We start from the raw sequence: 15,164 nt of genomic DNA on the forward strand, positions 1-15,164 counted from the left end.
TGGTTATAATTTCAGCTTTTTGCTGGGGTACAAATTCTATTCTTAGAGTAAGAACTTTCTGGTCTGGTGCAGATTACCACTTCTGTATGCCTAAATAGGCTGTCTTCATGAATTGCTGTGGCAAAAAATACCATTCTTGGGTGGCTAACTCCCATGTGATAAGCTTTTCTAAACTTAGCTAGAATAATCCTTGGACAGTGGACCAAGGGCAGAATGGTTCAGACTTGAAGCATTTTTAATAGATGCCTTTTTTCAAGATTTGCCTGAGTTTATACTTTGAAGCCCCAAGGTGATATCCAGTATATTATAAGGCAGTGGAGCAGGACATTAATGGAGACTAATGGTTATGATGACTATTATAAGGAATAGAGAAAAATGATCATTTCAGATTTACCCATAGGATAATGATTTTGAATGGCAGTCTTTGACACGAAGAACATGGTATTTCTTCTGCCTTCTAGATAACTAAAAATCTCTCATGGCTTTGGGTTTCTGTTGCTTTTCTTAAGAATTGCTTTGAATATTAAAAGATGGCAGATTTGTGTAATAGGAAGCTGAATTTGTAACTGGAAGTATTTCACAAAACAAAAGAAGCTGATTGAATTGGCTTTTTTCTGCCCCATCCCTAATATAACTCGCTGCGTCCCATTCAGGAGGATTTGGAGGCGAGTTGGAGTCTCCCTGGCTGTCAGAGTTAGGTAAGAGCCAGCTGATATGCTAAGTTCATGGAGTACATGGTAAATTATGACAGACTTTTTGAACAAGTTCTGACTTTGACAGTAATAGTAACAGGGCTAAGAATGGAAAGAGCTCTTAAGGATCAAGCCCAACTTCCTTATTAACATTAAGAGTGATTTGCCTAATATCACAAGGTAGTAAGTAACAGAGGTGAGATCTGAACCCACATCTTCTGACTCCAAATTCAGCATTCTTCCTATGATACCAGCCTTCCTATCTTCACTGACTTCTCTCTTTCCATGTTTGCTGGGCCTTGCTTTAGCCTTCATCTTTGGTTTATGCCTCCACACTCACATCTTACTGTTTTCCAGCTGCCAATTGTCTTGGTGCCGTGCATGGAACAAACCCCTTTGACTCTGACTCTTCTTGACCTTTTTGATTAAAATTTGGTATAGGTTGTTATGAGGATCAGATAAGTTAACATATGTAAAGAGTTTTGCAGACCTTTAAGTACTATATGAATGGTATTATTATCATGGTTATTGTTATTTTTTTTCTTTATATGGCTTTACTCTCTGACTCTGACCCAAACAGGCTTTGGTTTTTATTGCCATGGAAGACTTCTAGTGCCCTCCTCACTTTGGACTATCACTAATGGCCCTATCCTGGACAGGGCCAGGTTGAGTAAGACAAGAAGAAAGCTGTGTCTGTGGTAATAGTATCCTTTCAATTTCATGTATGATCAGATTAAAAATCATATCAGAATCACTGAATGTTAGAGTCCAAAGAGGTCTTAGGGAATCCAACCTCTAACTTCCCTTATTTAACAAAAAATGTATACATACACACACAAATGGAAACAAACACATGCAATGATTATCTCTCAATTGGTAAGAATGATTGGTAGCTGGAGGAGACTAGTTTTCCTTCAAATCATCCTGATTGGGAAGCAATGAGTCATGTTAGGGATGGAGGCAGATAGAAGCCAATTAAATCAGCCCCTCTCCTCTTTTGTGAATCCTTCCAGTTACAAATGTAATCCAAGCCCTAAAGTCCATTAATATAGGATTCTCTCCTCACTAATGGAGATCAGTACTCCACACCTGAATGAGAGGGGTGGGACAGAGTAAGAGCAAAAGAGGAGAGGGATCCAGGGATCTTCTGACTTTGAAAGAGAAGATCTAAGATGCCAGACTCTCATCATATCAAAAGAAGGGAAAGAAAGACTCTGGGAAGAAGCTAACCTGTAGAACTTTGCTCATGTTTGTATTCTCAGCTTGCTACACTAGAGACTTCAGGGAATTTCCCTTTGGGAAAGATCTGGAACTCTCTCTCTTGGTTGAGCTGAGTCACCTTGCTTCCAAAGGTAGGGATCATTTTATTTGTATTGACTGGTATATATTCTCATAGGGTAGCCTCGGTGCTACAGTGGACAGAGTATAAGGCCCATAATCAGGAAGACCAAGCTGGAATCTGGCCTTAGATACTTATTAGCTGTGTGACCATGGGCAAGTCACTTAACCCTGTTTGCCTCAGTTTCCTCATCTGTAAAATGAGCTGGAAAAGGAAATGGCAAACCACTCCAGAATCTCTGCCAAGAAGACCCAAAAAAAGGAATCACAAAGAGTTGGACATGACTGAAGCAACTAAACTTCAACAAAGAGTCTCATAAGTAGACTTTCTCTGATTTCTGTTTCACTGTCAGATTCCATGAACGGGCATCTTTGCTATATGTTATACATGCATTTATTGTGGAGCTGATATTTGGAAGGGGGATCAAGTCTTAGATGTAAAGCTTGGGTCCCTCCTTTCCTCATTAATGAATAGTTATGAGGGGGTTAGCTTGAATCTTAAAAAATTACTCCCTTTAGATGAACAAGATTTAAGGGAGCAAATAGATATGATTCTGTCCCAGTACCCCCTCTCTCTGAAGAGAGCAAAGCAGCCAACCACTGGCCCTCCCATTTTGATTACCTTCCTGGCTGGAATTAAAGTCTCCCTTGAAAAAGGGTAGGGGAAAAGAGCCTAGATTTGTCTCTTCTTTCCTCCTTGTGAGACACATACAATCCCTCTACCTTATGTAAGTTTAGTTTCCTAGTACATAAAGCTGCCCTTTCAATGTTCAGAAGAGTTCTTAAGAAAAGTAATGGAGTTACTGTAGCACATACATTTTCTGGGTGTCGAGAAGGTGAAGAAGCTCCTTAGAGTGTTAGGGAGACTCCTATGGCAAATGGACAGGGCACATGGGCAGGCACGGAGGGGGTTGTATTCTGCCTTGTTGGAGAGAACATCGGAATCGATAATATCACAGAGCCATTTGAGTGTTTGGATTGAGTATCCATATACAACTTTCCAGTGCAGTGGAGAATAGCTTTGTAGCTTCAAATGGCAGAAGAAAAATGACTGGGAGGAAATGGATACTCAACAAGAAGACAGAGGTAGTAGAAAAGCAGCCAGCTGTCCCTGATGAATTCAAATCACCCGGCTTAGATGAACTACACCCTTAATATCTCAAACAACTGCACCTGCCAAGCCATTGTGAGAGATATTGAAAGCTCATGAAAAACAGAAGTACCACAAGCCTGGAAAAGGGCAAATGTCTTAATTTGAAAAAAGAGAGAGAAGAGAACAGAGTCTAGAAACAACAGACCTACGAGTAAGTTTGATTCCAGTCCCTGGGAAAACTCTAGAACAGATCATTAAAAAAGATAGCTGACAAACCTATAGAAAGGGAAATGGTGATTACAGAGGGGCATCATGGCTTCATCAAAAACAGTTCATTCCAGACTACCCTCATTTTCTTGTTAGAAAAAATCACTGAAATAAGAAGTGATCTGAAGCTGGATTTGAACTCAGGTCTTCCTGACTCTAGGCACAGTGCTCTATCTCCTGCGTCACCTACCTAGCTGCCCTAAAGTCCTTCCAAAGGCTCTGGAAGGCTGTTCAATAGAGGAGAGGTCACACTTTTTCTGTTTGGCCCAGGAGGGGAGAGCTTGGAACAATGTGTGGGAATTTCTAAGAAGTCAATTAAGGTTCAGTATTAGGAACCATTTCCTAACAATTATAACTGTCCCAAAGTGGAATGAGCTGCCTTGAGAGATGGAAGATCCTTGGAGATCTTCAAACAGAAGCCAGATGACCACTCTTGTGATAAAGTGAGCATTCCTTTATGTGTGGTTTGGACTACATGGCTGCTGAAATCTTTCCAACTTTCAAATTCTGTGATTCTATAGTGTTTTAAATATTATAAAGATTTTTCATTTTTGTAGTTTTTTTCTTCAATTCTACATTATGAAAAGTGAATCTCACCTGATTCTTTGGGGCTATAATATGCCATAAGCATGTGACTCCTGCAGGATAGTCCCGATCTGGCCAGTTGGGAGTCTTAAAGGAACCCGAAGGTCTTTGTAATCGTCCTCCACAATATTGATCCCCTATGATAAAAAAAATACAACAACAGATCAGAACTAAATAAATTCCCAAGAATACGCTATATAGTCGGAGCAAAATAGACAGTAATTTAAGTAACTAGGAACATCCTAACAGTGAGATCATAAAATGTAGGCAAAGGCTGATGTGTCAGAGTCACTGAATGTTTATCATTCTTTGGATGCTTCTGACAGTGCTGACGTCCACCGTGCCATCTGATGGTCCCGATTAGCCATATCACTCAGGTTCATCAAGAGAAGGCTGCCATTAAAAAAATTGGTTCAACACTCTATTTGACTGACTTTATTGGGTAAGTCCATCAAAATTGTCACATCCTTTTGTTCACAAAGAGGCCAAGGAGAGCTGCAGAACATCTGGGGGCTAAGCAGAAGAGAGCAATATTAATTAGGAGGACAAAGCAGGGCCGAAGAAGGAATTAGCAAGCTTACGTGCCACTCACTAACAGATGATAGCATACGCTGAACAATTAAGAGAATTTTGAGGAGCTTATTTATTTATAGATGGGCCATTTTTTTTTTTGAGGAGGGAAGGCAAGGCAATTGGGGTTAAGTGACTTGTTCAAGTATTCTTTAACTAATTTGATTTTCTGATGAATTGAATTAGCCAGATTTTCAAAAAGGCTTACTTTTTCTTTTCCTTCAGAAGATGGAAAGAGAAGACAGATCTCTGTTCACTGGGGAAAAAAATTAAATAAAAAAAAAGGAAATGAAAGAAAGATTATTTTCTCTAAACCGGTAGGTGGTACAGTGAATAAAGCTCTCTGCCTGGAAGCAGGAAGACCTAATATTAAATCTGGTCACAGACACTTAGTAGCTGTGTGACCCTGGGCAAGTCACTCAACCTCCATCGTGGTTTCGTCATCTGCAAAATGGGGATAATAATAGCACCTAACTTCCAGGGTTGTTTTGAGGATAAAATGAGATAATAATTGTAAATGGGTGGGGGAGGAGCTGAACGGAAGGAGAGAATTTAAATTAAATTTAAATAAATTAGCTCAGATAAGTATAGTATGGTCTTACATGGATGAATATGAACATATGTCTATGTATGAGTATGCTTATCGATATCTAGGTATATGTATGTGAAAGTATATGTATGTATTTGTGTATATGTGTATGTATGTATGTATGTGTGTGTATATATATATGTACGTGTGTATGTGTATAGATAGATAGCTACACTTAAATGTAGCCTTCTTGGGGTGGAGGGAAGGAAAGAGGGGAAAAAAGAACAAAGTAAAAAGTGCACAGCAGAGAACCAAAAAAATGCTTACAAAGAAGCTGTAGCGCCAATGCAATATTTATAATGCCCATGATCACGATAGACTGTGACTATAAGTATCGCATGATGTTGGATCTCAAAATATGCCAAACTCTCCAGATAGAGGATAAAGCTGAAGGATTTATTTAGACACCAGAAAACCAAATCCCAAAACCAGTAAACCGATTCCATCATACTACCAAAGATATTCAGAAGCCATGATAACACTGAGAGCCACGCCATCCTTTAGCCTTCCCACAAACCAATATGAGATCAATATTTACTCACAAAACTCTCTTATCTCCTTGCCTAAGTTCCTCCGTCCCCAACTATCTCCAATTGTCTTGCTATTCTCTACCAGCTTTCTGTGGGCTTTGCCTCAGCAAACTCCTCCCACCATGTGACTACATTCAGCCTATCAGGGAGCATAGTTTATCTTCACAGCAGGGGAGGTCTTCAAACTTCCCTCTGTTAAGGGGCAGGGAAGATCTTCAAATTCCCATTCCCATTACAGAAGTGAAGAAAAGATGAACAAAAGGCATAGTATTTATCATATAGGCTTTTTTTGAAATGGAAATTTATTGCTGTATGTGTTGAATCTTCTCTTGTGTTGTGCTATGTACACAGCAGTGTGTTTTTTTCTTATTTTGTATTTAGGTTTATAATATGTTTCTTTTTCTTTTCTTATTGTGTATTTAAGTATTAAATAATTAAAATGAAAAATAAATAAATAGTAGTGGTAGTAGTAGTAGCAATAATACAAATAATAATAAAAGATGTTCAACATATACTATCATTTGTTAATGAAATGCACATAAACTTCCTAATTCCTGCTTTGGGCCACAGACTTGAATGTTTTGCTCTGCTAATAAATATTGCTCTTTGCAAATCATTCCTTTCCGTTAGTTAAAAGAAAAAGAAGTATCTCAAACTATCAACTCTCCACACTTTTTTCCCACTCCCTAGCCCATTTTTCCTCCAAAGGATAATATCCAAGTCAATTGTGCTAGGATTCTCTCCAAGAACTGGACTCAATCCATGACTTTTGGAATCTCTTCATGGTGAGGAAGATCTGCTTGACTAGCAGTTTGCCATATGTGGCAAAGATACAGGTGCATCAGAGTGCCAGTGCTTATGCCAGGCACCAGGAATGCCCAAAGGCCCAGGAAGCTGCTTCTTAGTTTCAGTGGTGGAAAATACCTCTTTCATTTGGTTCCGCTGCAGAAAACATAGCAATAAAGCCATTCCCGGCCGTGTTGGCATCTGAAATCATCTGCACCAGCATTTTGTTGCTGTTGGACACAAGGGCCCCTGGCCTGAAAGTCCCACAGAAGCGACCAATGCGTTGCCCGTTGGTGTGGCCATTGTACACGTCCACAAAGTCGTAGCGGCACAGGTTATCACTTTCTAAGTCTAGGAATCGGAAGGAAAGAACAACGACTTTCCCTTCGGGTACCTGTGGAGAGAAGAGAATTGTGAAGGGCATGAGCTCCTGAGACAATGAAGACTGTGACTAAAGGGCGGATTAAGGAACAGCTTCTCCCAAATCTAACCCGAAAAGGGGGCAAATTGATGTCTTTGTGCCACAAAATGTGCTTGGAACTGGGGAGTCAAAGATAAAACAAAAACACCTACTTCACAAGGTCTGTGAAAGCACTGTGTAACCTATAAGTGCTTTGGAAATGTCCATCCAAAGTCCCTGCCACCCTGGAACTTCCCTAGGGGGGAAGAACAAGTACTTGGATAAGTAAATACAAATCAAGGTGTTTGGGGGGGGGGGTCAGAAAAGGCCTTGGAAGGAGATCATTCTAAAGAGATTCCAAGAAGGGAGAGCATTCCAGTCATGGGAGTGGGAGGCAGCCTGTGCAAAGGCAAGGAGGTGGGGGATGAATGTGTGCATGGATTAAAAAATAGGCCAGTTTGGCTAGAATATAGAATTCATGAAGGAGAAGGAAGCAGAATTGGTAAGAGCTTTCTCATTGCTAAGAAAATCTAAGTGCTGAATTGACAAACATTTCCATATTCCCCAAAGAAAAAAATTCTTCCTCAAGGGACTTTCTAAACAAATTAGGTGAAGGTACTTATTAACTGATGATTCATAGCTTGTAAAGTGAATTTTTGATTAGCCTTCAGCACCCAAGTGCACCTGCTAAGATATCTTGTGAGAGGTTGGGTCAATTGCTTAAATTGGCTATTAAAGGCACTGTCTTCATTTCATCCTAAACGAAACAAAAGGAAAATCCCAACATGCAATAGTCACTTCCATTTTCAAAGCACTTATAGGTTACACAGTGCTTTCACATACCTTGTAAAGTAGGTGGAGCAAGTATTCTCTCCATTTTACAGATGAGAAAACTGAAGACCATAGTAGTGACTTCTAAAGCTACATAGCCAGTAAGGAGAGGAGCCAGGACCCCAACCCAGACTTTCTGACTTCAAGGCCAGGGCTATTTACACAACACCATGTTGCCTCAGGTTGTGCCCATAGATCATAAAACAAAGGGGACATCTGGCAGTTATCCAGTTAATTTGACCAAAGTGAGCTTTCTGATCAAAGCCAATCCATTTTGGGACCTGAATTATTCAGATGAACTGTCCACAGTGCTCAAAGTAACCCAATCATAAATGAAGCAATTCTTGTCAGAGATGCAGTTTCATTTCAAAAAGTAACACTTTCATCATCATGTAATAATGAAACACAAGGCACTTTTCCTGCCATGCCTTTCTCCATGTCCTTTTCCCTTTGATTTGTCATTCAAAAGATTCAGTTCTTCCCTCATGTGAAAAATTGATTATTAGCATTCAACATAATCTTTGACCAACAGAATTCTATTTCAATCTAAGTTTGTGTTCCCTTTTAAATTCCACTTTCAAATCACTTAATTAAGAAATGGGCCTTGGTCGGTTTTAAGTTGATTCATTTTTACTAGCTGTTCACCAGATGGGGTCCCCATTGAGTAAAGTGAAAACTTTTCTCCCATTACAAATGCCTTTGGTTCAGGGTGTGAGGCACTCATGAAAGAAATCAAGCTCAATCTTCTACCTGTAGACCCAGATCACAAAATTTTATTGTCTATTAAATAATGAATACAATTAAAACAAGTGGATTTGCTTTATTGTCTTCTTTGTTAGGAAGGTTCTTTTGAAGATACCTTTGACCATAAATGAATATAGTGAATGAGAAAAAAGCATTATGTTGATAGGATCCCTTCAGCTGCAAAGGAAATCCATCACCACCAATGTGGTTTATATTGGCCCTGAAATATAAGAACAATTCATTATTACTTAGTTATTACACTTAACTCCATCTCCCAGTCCTTTGTGTTGTTGTCCATTCATGGAATACTGTACTCCCTCCTCACCCTGACTTCATAGAATCCCTCTCTTCTTCCAAGATCTAGCCTTTTCTGATGCCTCCAAATGCCTAGTGCCCTCCTGCCCAAACTATCATGTATTTATTCCATATAGTCTTAGGGATGGACATACTGACATCATGCTTCCCCACAGAATGTAAGTTTCTTGAGGGCAAGGATTATCTTTGTATTCTTATTGCCTAACAGTGCCTGGAACATAGTAGGAGCTTAATAAATGTTAGCTGATTGATTAATCTCTCTAAAATCTTTATGAGAATGGTCTATGCGTGCATTTATGCATGTACCCTAGCTGAAAGTATGAGAAGGGAAGAAGCAGACTTTCACAGATAAATTTCTGCTACAAACTGCTACATTTATTGTTTTTGTTTTATCCAAAAACGTATTTCAGAGTAGATGTAGAACTAAAAGGCATCAATAAAAGAAATAAAGGGTGTCCCAAAAATCTTAGGGAAGCTTTAAGCCTTAATGGCATATTTATTTAAGCCTTCATTTATAGCCTAAATAAATATGCTCTTAAAGCTTAAAACTGAATTATTTAAGCTTTTATTTTTGGCTTAAATAAATAATCTATTAATGCTTAAAACTGCACTGACTTTGGGGTCACCCTGTATATCTTTTATAGAGCTTAAAAATATAAGCTTAGGGGCGGCCAGGTAGCACAGCGAGTAAGAGCATCGGCTCCAGTGTCAGGATGACCTGGGATCGAATCTGGGCTCAGACACTTAGCACCCACCCAGAAACACCTGGCCGTGTAACCTTGAGCAAGTTACTTAACCCCAATTGCTTAGGGGTGGCCAGATGGCTCAGCCAGTAAAGAGCACTGGCTCCATTGTTGGGATGACCTGGGGATCAAATCTGGGCCCAGATACTTAGCACCACACCCAGAAATAACTGGCCATGTAACCTTGAGCAAGTTACTTAACCCCGATTGTTTAAAAAAAAAAAAGCTTATATGCCTAAATATTAGTAAAGATATTTCAGCACTTAACTATATTGAAATATTACAACATATATAATGAATATATTTAAGCTATAGCTCAAATAAATAAGCTTTTGAAGCTTAAAACTGCATTAAGACTTTAGGGACACCTTGTATATTAAAACACATACACACACACAGAGTTTGGCTCAGTAGAACAAAATACAACCTTAAAGGGTCTTCTTAGGGGTCTTTCATGTGTATCTTAAGATTATCCATGACAGATGCAAACATAGACACAACTTTGTTCAATGATCGGCTGTGAAGTAACATTAAGTAAGGTATAAAATTGGCATACCTGCCCCCCCCCCCAAGATGCTTTCAATTCTGCTGATGGGAGGAAGTAGGGGAGGGAGCTAGCATCATGGAGGATGCCCTGCGTAGATCCCAAATTGTTAGGTTTCTCAGTGTTCCCACAGGCAATCTGCCTCGAAAACAGAAACTTGGAGGCAAGCTCAATGATTCAGAAGTAACATATGCTTTGGAGCTACTCTCTCAATATCCACTTGAACTGGCAGGTTGAATCCCCAGAGAGTAATTATGAGGTCCCTTCGGGATTCTCAAATTAGCCTTGATAAGCTATGGGTGGTGGAGGCTTTCTAATGTCATAACTTATGAGTCCCCCCTGATGTGCTTTCCCCTGTGATAGATGACAACAATAAGTCGGTCAGACTCAATTAGCTTTTTATAAAGGTTATTTACTAAGGTGGTATAGTATATACCTTAGACTACATGGTGTATAAGTATATAAAAATTATTGATTCAAAACATATATCCAAAAGTCTGTGACACATTCTTTCTTCTAGAAATGATGTATTTCTCCTCCTCCTTCTTCTCCTTCCTCTTCTTCACTCCTTGTAGAGTCTTGAAACTGCCCTTCTTACAGGTGTCTCATGTGTTTTTGGTTTCTGAATATAGACACTATCACCAATCATTGCTATTCCAAGGACACCAGATGAAATAGTATAAATCCTCAGGTCCTCCAAATTCATAAGATCTTCCTCTTCTCAAGGAGGAGACTGAGGCTTTACTCTTCCCCACAAAGTCATTCTCAGAGGCTTTTTGCCCTAAGGAAATTCCTTTCCTGGATTCTGAAATAATCTGCTATTTCACACAGAACTCACAGCATGGGACGGAACTCCTCCAGATGATCTCTTCACTTATTTGTATTTGCTTCAGACTGACCCTCACTACTGCCACTGTCCTCTCTCTATTCTCAGGTGTCCTCCAGGAGCCCCCTGGTGCCTCACTGTTACACGTGCAGCCACCTGCCTTTCCACCACACCAGTGAATGACATGCACCCACTGGTTCTCTTCTTTGTGTACTTCCTTTAAAATATTTTTCTTTTAATATTAAATTAACACTCATCATCAAATACAACTATTCAAGCCACATATAGAAAAAGGATTATGCATATAACTCACTTCTATTATTTACAGTCTGGGCTCTTTTCAAAGGTCATATTCTTGCTGTGTCCCCTCCTGAACTCATTTTCTCAATTTTTGTTTCTATTGTTATTTACTCAATTATGGTCACTGTGGATATTAGTGCTTGAGGTCTACTTTCTTTACTCCAAATCACTTCATGAATTCCCCTATTTCCATGTATGCTTCACACTCATCATTTCTTACGGCAACAATATGTAAATATGGTCACATACCACATTCTGTTTCTCCTCCAATTTTTGAACATGGATTATTTCCATTTCTTGTTGCTGTTATGGATAATACTGCTGGGGATATCTTTGTAGAGACAAGATATCATCCCCTGTTAATAATATGCTCAGAGTATCTTCCTACTTGTGGGATAACTGGGTCAAAGGGTATAAACAATTTTGCAATTCTTGTAACATAATATCATTTTGCTTTTTGAAGAAATGGCACCAATTCACTGCCAAGCAGTAGAAGTGTATGCCCAGATTGTGCTAAGCACATTAATAGGCAAACCACGGCATCGTGGAAAGAGCAGTGAATTGAGAGTCAGAGGACCCGGGTTCAAAATCCGCTTCTGCCACTTAACTCTCCCAACTTTGGGTATGTTACTTAACTTCTCTGAGTTCTGCCTCCTCATCAGTATAATGAGTGGTTTGGATTGGATGACCTCTGAGGTCCTAACAAATCTATGTCTGTCATGATCTATCAATGAACAAGCATTTATTAAGTGCCTACCATATGCCAGACATTGGTTATATACAGAAAAAAACAAAAGTCCCTGCCCTCAAGGACCTTATATTCCTTCTAATAAATTGGACCATATATGCATACAGATATACAGGGTCCCACACATATTTTGTTGTTCGGTCATTTCTGACTGTGACCCCACTTGGGGTTTTCTTGACAAACATATTGGAGTGGTCTGCCTTTTCCTTTTCCAATTCATTTTACAGATGAAGAAACTGAGGCAAACAGGGTAAAGTTACTTGTCCATGAGGCTAGATTTCAGGTCCAGTGCTCTATTCATTGCACTACCTAGCTACAACACACACACACACATTCTTAGACATTGCAAATAGACAATGGTTTTGTTCCAGAGTTGAACAGGAAGAGTTTAGATTAGGTCAAATTTGGGAAATGATACATTTTTCAATGATCCCAGAGAGGCAAAAACCCATCTTTTTTTTCTTTCAGTGACTCTACTGTATGACTATGAATTATAGAAAATTAAGAATAAAAATTACAGAAGACCCCAAAAGCAATGGACCTACAGAAAGTAGACATAAATTGACTGCATCACCTTACCAATAATGATTTGTGCATGTTCAAGAAGTACCTTAAAAGACCTCATCAAGGACATTTATGATAAGAAAAGAAGGTGGGTCAATTACATAGCAAGAGTGAAAGATTTAAAGAAGAGATATGTGAAAATAACTCTCTTTGCTTCTTTGCAGAGGTGGCGGACTGAGGTGAGGGGACATTGAAACACTAGTTATAAATAATTTTGGAGGGACATTTTGATTAGTTTTGTTGGACTTAAAAAATCCTGTTAAAAATTTATAAGGAATGGTTCTGTGGGAGCGGGAAGGGGGAAGAATATAGTGGGAAATATAGACATATGAAAACAAATGTTATCGATAAAATGTATTTTTAAAAAGAATGAGGGATAACAAATAGACAGCTTGGGGGTCACAATGGCATTCAAAAATGTTAGAAGAATTAGAGGAAGGTTTCCAGGGTTTTAGACAGATCTTCTATGGACGATTTATGGAAAAGCATGGACATTAATTTCATAGAATGAGAAGGGGTGGATGGATTGTCATCTGCACCAGTGAAGGAGATAACCACATCTATGAAGTTATGCATTAGAGTGTAAGTTAGAAGCATTAAAGGTCAGCTAATGCTATTAGCAAAAACTGTTTTAGTAGAGAGGTCACACTAAGATTTGCCCTTCCTTCTGGGCTATCCAGAGCATGCACAGATAGATATTCCTTGCCTGGCTCTAATTCAACACATAGAACTCTGGGGAGCCTGTTTCCAGTCATTTGTGAATGAGGGTCATTATATTGTCTGGTGATGAAATACTGTCTAATTGGCTGAGGGGATGGAATAATTGATGACTCAGGGCTTGCTGCATTAGAACCAAGTGGGTATACAAAAGGGGCAGCCCACCCCTAAATTGCTCTAATTCCACAAGGGCTTTGATGGATGAAGACTATTTTGAGCTGCCTTCTGGTGGGAGAGAGAATACCTGCTCTGTCTCCCACTGGGCAGTGAGCACATGGCTATTTCTGTCTCTTTCTGTTCATCTTTTCCTGATATTGGGCCAGTGAATGTTCTGAGATGGGAGTGCCTAGGTGACCTGGTGAGTTCCTAAGATCCAGATGTCTGTGGTATGTGAATGGTAAAAGGAGCAGCATCCACCAGAGGTAATAGTAATTAGTGGCAGTGACAGTGACTGTATCAGGAAGAGACGCACACTGAAGATTCACTGAGGGCAAACATGGACAAACCCAGATGCAGAAAGGCAGCCACTGGAGGAAGGAAGAAGCTAAGAGGAGTGTGAGTCTTTGCATCAGATAGGAATGTCAATGATAGACTCAGAAAGGACTCCCAAACCATAGAGCACCAAGAGTGACTCTTGTAACACACATATCCTTCACAAGTGTCTCTCTCACTAACATGCTACTATAAGTTTGTGGCTACCCTCCCCACAGGCTCTGGGACAGTTTGCTTCAGACTTTTAGGGGGGATTTTTTTTTAACCCACTGTTCTTACTATACCAAGGAGAAATATTTTTGTTTTGCTATTATACTAGGGAATGTTTTGTACCAACTGTTTTTATTGTAACACCTTCATAAAGACCTTTGCTTAAAAAAAAAAAATAATCAAAGCCACTACCTGATAATCAATGGGAAACATGCTGGTGGGGGCTTGTGATCAACAGTACCAGAACATGATTACCTCTAGAACCCTGAAAGAGTAGTAGCAGTCCCCTTCTGGGATCATGGCCTGTGAATGGGAACAATAGTAGGGGAAATGGCCCCCAAGGAGATGCTATACTCTAACAGCAGTTATCACCAGGACATGGATCCTCTGCAGGGAATTAGACTGAGCTCACTAGCTCCTTTCCACAAACTATTCCACAGGTATTAGATAACGACATCTCTTAATTTCTAATGAGTTGTACCTCGTTTAAAGAGATAAAAAGGGTTCTCTGTGGCTGTCATTATTGACCTAAGAGAAAAGAAATATTTTCAGAAAATAGTTGATTTTATACCTGCAACATTGTAATGCTAATACTTGTTGTAGAAACACAGTTAAGAAGATATTATTTTGAAATTATGCAACGTTGAATGTTTTCCTTCAGTATTTACTGGAGGATTTATTATGCTTCAGTAGAGAAACAATTCTCTGTTTGTGTTTTTTTCATATTAACAACCAAAGCTGCATTTGTGCCAAAGCCTGAGGCTAAAACCTCGTCCTCAACTCACCCTGTGGTGATTGGCGCTAAGTTGTTGTCACATGTAAATGTGCCAAATCACTCGATGCTGGGATTCATGCCAGGAGAAGTCAACGACTACTTTCTAAGCCCACACTCTGCATTTTTAAGTTCAAGGGATCATGTGGGTATAATGCAAATGTGATTTCTCCAGCTTACTTTCCTCTGAGGAGCGTTTTCCTGTGGGAAGAGCAAGCCTTAAGGCCGCTTGGATTAGACTTGCAGCTTAATGAGTTAAATAGATCATTTTCTCAATTGAATGGAATCGCAGGATCTCAGAGGAAGGGCCCTGGAGACTCCAGCACTTTAAATATCTGGAAGTGCTTTACACATGTTATCTCATTGGAGACTACCTTTTGGGGGGCGCTATTATTATCTGTATTTTAAAGAAGAGAGAACTGGGATTGAGAAAGGTGAAGGAACTTGCCCGTGGTCATACAGCTAAATAAGTGTATGAGGAAGGATCTGAACTCAGGTCTTCTTGATT

General features: G+C 39.5%; 1 protein-coding gene across 1 annotated transcript in view; it reads right to left on the reverse strand.

The window, feature by feature from the left end:
* PCOLCE2 (procollagen C-endopeptidase enhancer 2) overlaps window positions 1-15,164 on the reverse strand; it is an 89,900-nt gene that overhangs the window by 29,825 nt on the left and 44,911 nt on the right. Inside the window, exons 3-4 of the mRNA XM_069104691.1 lie at window positions 6,589-6,844; window positions 3,988-4,112 (exon numbers count right to left, since the gene is read on the reverse strand). Coding sequence (XP_068960792.1) covers window positions 3,988-4,112; window positions 6,589-6,844 — 381 coding nt within the window. The remainder of the gene's footprint in view (window positions 1-3,987; window positions 4,113-6,588; window positions 6,845-15,164) is intronic.

Source organism: Petaurus breviceps, unplaced genomic scaffold (genome assembly GCF_028583685.1).
Source record: "Petaurus breviceps papuanus isolate PSGF00001 unplaced genomic scaffold, PetGlider_PUasm1.0 688, whole genome shotgun sequence".
NCBI lineage: Eukaryota > Metazoa > Chordata > Mammalia > Diprotodontia > Petauridae > Petaurus > Petaurus breviceps.